Source organism: Myxine glutinosa, chromosome 1, assembly GCF_964187855.1.
Source record: "Myxine glutinosa chromosome 1, kmMyxGlut1.1, whole genome shotgun sequence".
NCBI lineage: Eukaryota > Metazoa > Chordata > Myxini > Myxiniformes > Myxinidae > Myxine > Myxine glutinosa.
In genome coordinates this window covers 66,881,009-66,888,817 of record NC_136261.1, presented here as the reverse complement: position 1 = coordinate 66,888,817, position 7,809 = coordinate 66,881,009, and the positions used below count along the sequence as shown (strand labels likewise).

The 7,809-nt window shown below is 44.3% G+C and overlaps 1 protein-coding gene across 1 annotated transcript; it reads right to left on the bottom strand.

The window, feature by feature from the left end:
* Positions 1–1,459: 1,459 nt before the first annotated feature.
* LOC137419182 (uncharacterized) lies at positions 1,460–6,747 on the bottom strand. The gene is made up of 3 exons (XM_068105344.2): positions 6,337–6,747; positions 3,513–3,662; positions 1,460–2,157 (listed from the first exon to the last, which is right to left on the bottom strand). The coding sequence occupies exons 1-3, from the start codon at positions 6,704–6,706 to the stop codon at positions 1,826–1,828; spliced, it is 852 nt and encodes a 283-aa protein (XP_067961445.2). The 5' UTR covers positions 6,707–6,747; the 3' UTR covers positions 1,460–1,825.
* Positions 6,748–7,809: the final 1,062 nt, after the last annotated feature.

Below are 7,809 nucleotides of genomic sequence, written 5' to 3'. Positions count from 1 at the left end.
AAAAGGGTTGGCGTCAGGAAGGGCATCCGGCCGTAAAACATTGCTTCAAAAAGGGGACCAAAAAACAACAACTACCACGGTCCCCGAAAAGGCCAACCCCCGCTTTGCGGGGGAAAATGGCCTCTAAACGGTGGTTTTATTCACTTCTTGCAAACCCGTCGCAGTGCACCGTCTGTTTGGGCCCTAGACAGAGCTACCTAGTGGTGGGAAGTCGTGGTTCCGGGTTTCACAGACGCTCAATGGCTCGAGAATTTTCGGATGTCGGAAGAAACATTTCTGTACCTTTGCCGTAAACTGCGTCCAGCGATGGAGAGACAGGACGCAAACTTCCGTTTGTGTGTCCCCCTAACCATAAGGGTAGCCATGGCACTGTGGAAACTCGCGACCAACTCGGAGTACAGAAGTGTTTCACATCTTTTTGGCGTCGGAATCACAACTGTGTGGCGGTGTGTGAGAGAGTTCTGTGCTGCTGTGGAGAAGATACTAGTGCCAGAACTGCTTCGATTTCCAAACCAGGAAAAGTTTGAGGAAATGGCTACCTACTTTGAGTATAGATGGGGGATACCACAATGTGTTGGTGCCATTGATGAGTCACACATCCCCATTATGGCACCAAAAGAGTACCACTGCGAGTATTTCAACCGTAAGGGCTGGAATTCCATCATCCTGCAAGCAGTTGTAGATGTAAAGGGACTCTTCTGGAATGTGTTTACATGGTTGCCAGGGAGCATGCATGATGCCCGAGTTATACGGTCTTCAAAGTTGTGGCAACTAGGTAGCAGTTCAAACCTTTTCCCACATTGCATCAGGAACATTGGCGGGCATGTTGTAGGCTATTACATCCTAGGGGATGCTGCCTATCCCTTGCAAAGCTGGCTTTTGAAGCCATTTTCTGATACTGGGCGACTGACTGCAGAACAGCAGATCGGCAACAACAAAATAAGCAGAGCAAGGGTTATTGTTGAGAATGCCTTTGGTAGACTAAAGTGTAAGTGTCGGCCAAGGTAAAGTGTCGGCCAAAGTGTAACCCAAGGGCCTTATGAAGCGTAATGACTGTGATGTAAACCTGGTGAAATCAATGGTACTGACATGCTGCGCTCTGCACAATCTTTGTGAAACCCATCATGAGGAGTACAGTGAGGAATGGTGCGTCCCTGCAACACTGGAACAGCCTACGGTGACACTGCCACATAGGGCTGAGGATGAGGGAGTGGGTGTACGTGAAGGTCTGATGCGCTATTTTAACAGATTGTAGTTGCCATTGTTTTATTTTCTACAGAGGTAAAACAACTTCTGTAAATCTAATTTGCTGCAATTGCTTGTACTCCATATGACTAAAACCTTGTTACTTTTAAAAGTTGTGTCAGCCTTTATATCCCCCCATGATGAAACAGATTGTTTATTCACTCTTTTATAAACCCTGAAACTTGTAAACACTTGAATGAAACACACAAATATGGCAAAGATAAACTATTTATTAAAAGAAACGTGCAAATGCACAAACTATATACAAGTACAGAAGTGCAAATCCAAACACAATTAAGAAAACAATATTTTAAAAGTGCAAATCCGCAAACTATATAAGGGGTGTTGCAAAACATTTTACCTTTTTTCCCCCCCAAGGAAATGTAATGTCCGAGGAAATGTCCCATGCTTCCTTTGATGCACGTTAAAATAGCCTATCACTAAATATTAAACTGATCCTGATTTTGCATTATTATATTCTCAGCTATTTTAACGTGCATCAAAGGAAGCATGCCTCGGGGGAAAAAAAGGTAAAATGTTTTGCAACACCCCTTACCAATGCAAAGGTGCAAATCTAAGCCTAGTCCAGTGGTGGGGGTGTCGGGGCACCCTGTCCCCCCAAGACCTGGACAAGTTGGCCAAAGATGGCCACAAAAGCCTGATTAAAGGAGGCAGTTTCTGCAGCCTCCTTCTCCCTGATGGCAGCCTCCTTCTCCCTGATGGCAGCTTCCTTCTTCCTGATGGCAGCTTCCTTCTCCCTGATGGCAGCTTCCTCAGCCCTTGCCTGAACAGCGTCATCCAGGAGCAGCTGAAAGTGCCTTTCCCGCTGCGCATGGGTCCTTTCCTGCTGGTCTCGGTTGACTGACTCCATCTCCCTCAGGAAGTCCTCAAACTGGTCCCTTTTCTTCTTGCCTGCAAAAAATGTAATACATTTAAGTCAACAATTAATAAAGCCAACAATTAATAAGCAGACTAGCATGATAAATAGTACATTCAAGTCCATAACTAAAGTCAGAATGCTTCATTACATGGACCTTGATTACATGGGCCTTGATTACATGGACCTTGATTACATGGACCTTGATTACATGGACCTTGATTACATGGACCTTGATTACATGGACCTTGATTACATGGGCCTTGATTACATGGACCTTGATTACATGGACCTTGATTACATGGACCTTGATTACATGGACCTTGATAACATGGGCCTTGATTACATGGACCTTGATTACATGGACCTTGATTACATGGACCTTGACTACTTGGGCCTTGATTACATGGGCCTTCATTACATGGGCCTTGATTACATGGGCCTTCATTACATGGACCTTGATTACATGGACCTTGATTACATGGACCTTGATTACATGGACCTTGATTACATGGGCCTTGATTACACGGGCCTTGATTACACGGGCCTTGATTACACGGACCTTGATTACACGTACCTTGATTACACGGACCTTGATTACACGGACCTTGATTACACGGGCCTTGATTACACGGACCTTGATTACACGGACCTTGCTTACACGGGCCTTGGTTACACGGGCCTTGGTTACACGGGCCTTGGTTACACGGACCTTGATTACACGGACCTTGATTACACGGACCTTGATTACACGGACCTTGATTACACGGACCTTGATTAAACGGACCTTGATTACACGGACCTTGATTACACGGACCTTGATTACTTGGACCATGATTACATGGACCTTGATTACATGGACCTTGATTACATGGACCTTGATTACTTGGACCTTGATTACATGGACCTTGATTACATGGACCTTGATTACATGGACCTTGATTACTTGGACCTTGATTACTTGGACCTTGATTACATGGACCTTGATTACATGGACCTTGATTACATGGACCTTGATTACATGGACCTTGATTACATGGACCTTGATTACTTGGAGCTTGATTACACGGACCTTGATTACATGGACCTTGATTACATGGACCTTGATTACTTGGACCTTGATAACATGGACCTTGATTACATGGACCTTGATTACACGGACCTTGATTACATGGACCTTGATTACATGGACCTTGATTACTTGGACCTTGATTACATGGACCTTGATTACACGGGCTTTTGTTTGCCATTTGTTTAATCATATGGCAATCCAGTCGGCAAACAGAAATTAGTCGAGTTTTATTCATAAAATACAACTGATAGTAAACATTCAAGCTCAATGTTACAAAAGCAGACACACCTTTTCTCGATAACATTACAATGTTCTTACCTTTAACTCGGCGCACGGGAGTCTTGTTCGGGGCAGCGAGTGCAGGAGAGCTGGAAGTAGTTGGAATACTGGTCGAACTCTCGCCGCTGCAGCTTCCACCTTCTGCCTCATGTTCGATGAAGCTAACGTCATTGTTACTCTGGACATGTTCTGAAAAGTAGAATACATCGACATCGAAAGCTGATGATTAATGAATTAAATCCCGTCAAGCACGAGTGGTTTGAACTTACAGCGTACAACAAAAATAGATCGACTGGAAAGATGGATAGCAGCTTTATTGCCACGTTCTGAGGACATGGTGACCGCCTAGAGCGTCAACATATTGATAACATTACTATATGTGTGTGTGTGTGTGTGTGTGTGTGTGTGTGTGTGTGTGTGTGTGTGTGTGTGTGTGTGTGTGTGTATATATATATATATATATATATATATATATATATATATATATATATATATATATATATATACACACACAGACTTGGCATTTAATATGGAATTTTTTTTCTTTCTTGACTTGGGTTTACTTTCTGAACTCAGTATATCAATCTGGTGAGTTTCTTTTACACTTAGGTGATTTATTTTTAAAAGAACCATGTCACTGATTGTCTGTCGCAGCAAAAAGTCAACAACAGGATTATATCACAGGTGGTGTGGCAAAATGTACGGACAGGTGCATTTGATGATTGGCTTCACAGTCGGGTACACAAGGGTTGTTGCGTTCTGTATTAGTGGAAAACAACTGCTGCACGTCTCCAAAAGTTATTGCCGCTTCCTCTGGAGATGGTCCGTCAACTCGACAATGCTGTTTGTCATGGAGTGGTGGCTTTACGAAATTACGGCATGAAACAGCGTGCTATTGCTCGGCAGTATGGCATCACTCAAGGTCAGGTGTCAAAGATCCTGAAACGAAATGCTCAGAGGGGTGTCCCTACTCCAATACCGAGGCCAGGACGTCCCCGCAGAACCACAAGGAGGGATGACCGCCAGCTGCACCGGTTAGTCCGCAATGGCCGTACCAAGTCAGCTAATCGGCTTCGGGCTGAGTGGCAGCAACTGCCAAATGTGCCTGTATCCAGAAGGCTAGTCAACCAATGACTGGTTCAAGCACGCTATTGTGCCAGGCATCCCCTGAGAAAGCCATGCCTGACCAGACAACACCGCCAGCGCCGATTGCAGTGGGCCAAAGAGCACCGTCAATGGCAGCCAGGACACTGGAATCACGTGATCTTCAGTGGGCGAGTCCAGAATTCTGGTCTATCGTCAAGATGGCCGCGTCCGAGTGCGCAAACAAGTGCATGAAGCCTACAACAAAGATTGTATAGTGCCAAGAGTCCAAGCTGGAGGCGGTGGGGTGACCGTTTGGGCTGCTTTTCATGCAGGGGGCAAAACTGACCTGGTTGTTCTGAATGGAAACGTGAACCAGTTCAAGTACAGGGCCACTCTGGAAGAAACATTGCTTCCATTTGCTCGTGCAGCCTTTTGAGGAAACTTTGTCTTCCAAGATGACAATGCACGGCCTCATCGTGCTCGAATGATCCAACACTTTCTTGCTGATCGTGGTGTAGAGCATATGGAGTGGCCTGCCATGTCCCCGGATATGAATCCGATAGAGAACATGTGGGCAGAATTAACGCTTCAAATCGACCACTTGGACCAGCAGCCGACCTCTGTGCGGGAATTGCAGCAGGCTATTGTCACTGCATGGCAAGCGATTCCTGTCCAAACCTTGGCAAATCTCGTGAACAGCATGCCTCAACGTGTACATGCTCTCCTGAATGCCCGTGGGGGTTACACGAAGTACTGAACTGTAATTTTACTGTCCGTAATCCCAGTCGTAATTTAACTTTTGTTTTTGTTAAAAAAAAAATTGGCTAATGTGCAAAATAAAGAGATACTTCTGGAAAATGCACAGAAGTTTAACACAGTACTGTCTGTGAATTGAGTTCGATATCAGTTTACATCACTTTCAAGGATCAATTTATTTGTTTCGAAATGTCAAATGTGGTTTTTGTTTCTTTTAAAGGTCACATTAACAAAATCTAGAATAATTTCAACATAATTCCAATGAACTTTTGGTTCTAAGACATCTTGAAAAGTAAGTTCACCCCCACAAAAAAAATATTCCATATTAAATGCCGTCTGTGTGTGTATATATATATATATATATATATATATATATATATATACATATATATATATATATATATATATATACATACACACACACACATTATCTACAACCGCTTATCCCCTCAGGGGTTGGGAGGGGGGGGGGCTCGGGGGGGGGCTGGAGCCTATCCCCAACCGACATTGGGTGCAAGGCAGAAGAATCCCTGAACAGCCCAGGGTGAACACACACACTCACACCCACTCTCATACACACACACACACACACACACACACACACACACACCCTCTCTGATACACACACACACACACCCACTCTCATACACACACACATACACACACACACACACACACACTCTCTCACACACACACACATACACACACACACACACTCTCATACACACCCACTCTCATACACACACACACACACACACACACATACCCACTCTCATACACACACACACACACACATACACACACACACACTCACCCCAATGAGCACTTTTGGCTCACACCAGCCAAGCTGGTACTCACTTTGCCGACCTCGGAAGGATGACAGGCTGAATCAACCTACCTAGCGTCTCTAATCAACGATTGTCCGGGGTTTGAACCCAGGATCCTAGGATCACATCAAATCATGGTATTGATCGCTATATTTATCAGTAAGTTTAAAACTTAAACGTAACAATAAACTTACCCTCCTCCACCATTGCCTCCAACAGCGCCGTGGCTGAATCCAGTGTGCCCGTTCTGCGGCAGTTTGTTGGTCTGTGACCAAGAACCGCGTCCAAGATGTTGTACCACTTCGAAGTCTTTCGATCAGCCACACTGCGGTTGTTGTGATCTTTTAGTTTTCTATAACCTTGTTTTAGTTTTTTAATCTTTTCGCGGCACCGTTTGGCCGACCGCTGGACCCCCACATCCTGCAAACGCTGAGATATGTTTTGGTAGACCTTCTCATTTCGTATGCTGGACTCCAGATCTCGTTGGATTTGGTCTTCCGACCAAACACTGATGAGGGCTTGCACCTCCGCAACAGACCAAACTGAACTCTCCAGGTTTTCCATGTATTTTTTCAGATTAGTATCACTTATGCTTTAGCTGTCTTCTCTCGGGAATTATCTCCGGGAAAAGTCTCCGGAAGCAGGAACCAAATTTAGCACGGGTACTTAGGTACGGTACGGTTCGCTTGGCAATGGAAAAACGAAATAACGGATTTTGGTTACAGTACGGTACGGTTCGGTACCGCGGTGGAAAAGCGCCAAAAGTGACCCAAGAAATACATGAAGTTGACCAACTAGGCAGCTTAGCTATGTTAGTGCACCATAAGGATCATTGTAGATCTGAGAGCTCAGTTAAAGCTGCTCTGTTGTCCATAAGACAACTACCACCCCTTATATTATTTAGCGATTACAATAAGTTACAACATTCATTTAGCATTGAACTATCGTTGTTGATGCTCATGCAGGGAAGGAGCCATATTAAAAGGGAGAAGGGCCCAGCTAACACAACAACGTTGGGCCAATGTTGGGGCAACGTCAGCACCGTCGTTGGGCCAACGTCAAAAACCAATGTTGGAAAATGGACTTTGCGATTGCCACCAAGAGACAATGTTAGGCCAACGTTGGAAGATAGACGTTGCATTTACAACCAAGAGACAATGTTAGGCCAACGTTGGAAGATAGACGTTGCGTTTACAAACAATAGACAATGTTAGGCCAACGTTGGAAGATAGACGTTGCATTTACAACCAATAGACAATGTTAGGCCAACGTTGGAAGATAGACGTTGCATTTACAACCAATAGACAATGTTAGGCCAACATTGGAAGATAGACGTTGCATTTACAACCAATAGACAATGTTAGGCCAACGTTGGAAGATAGACGTTGCATTTACAACCAATAGACAATGTTAGGCCAACGTTGGAAAATAGAGACGTTGTGTTTGCAACTAATAGACATCAGGCCAATGTTGGAAAATAGACGTTGCATTTACAACCAATAGACAATGTTAGGCCAACGTTGGAAGATAGACGTTGCATTTACAACCAATAGACAATGTTAGGCCAACGTTGGAAGATAGACGTTGCATTTACAACCAATAGACAATGTTAGGCCAACGTTGGAAGATAGACGTTGCATTTACAACCAATAGACAATGTTAGGCCA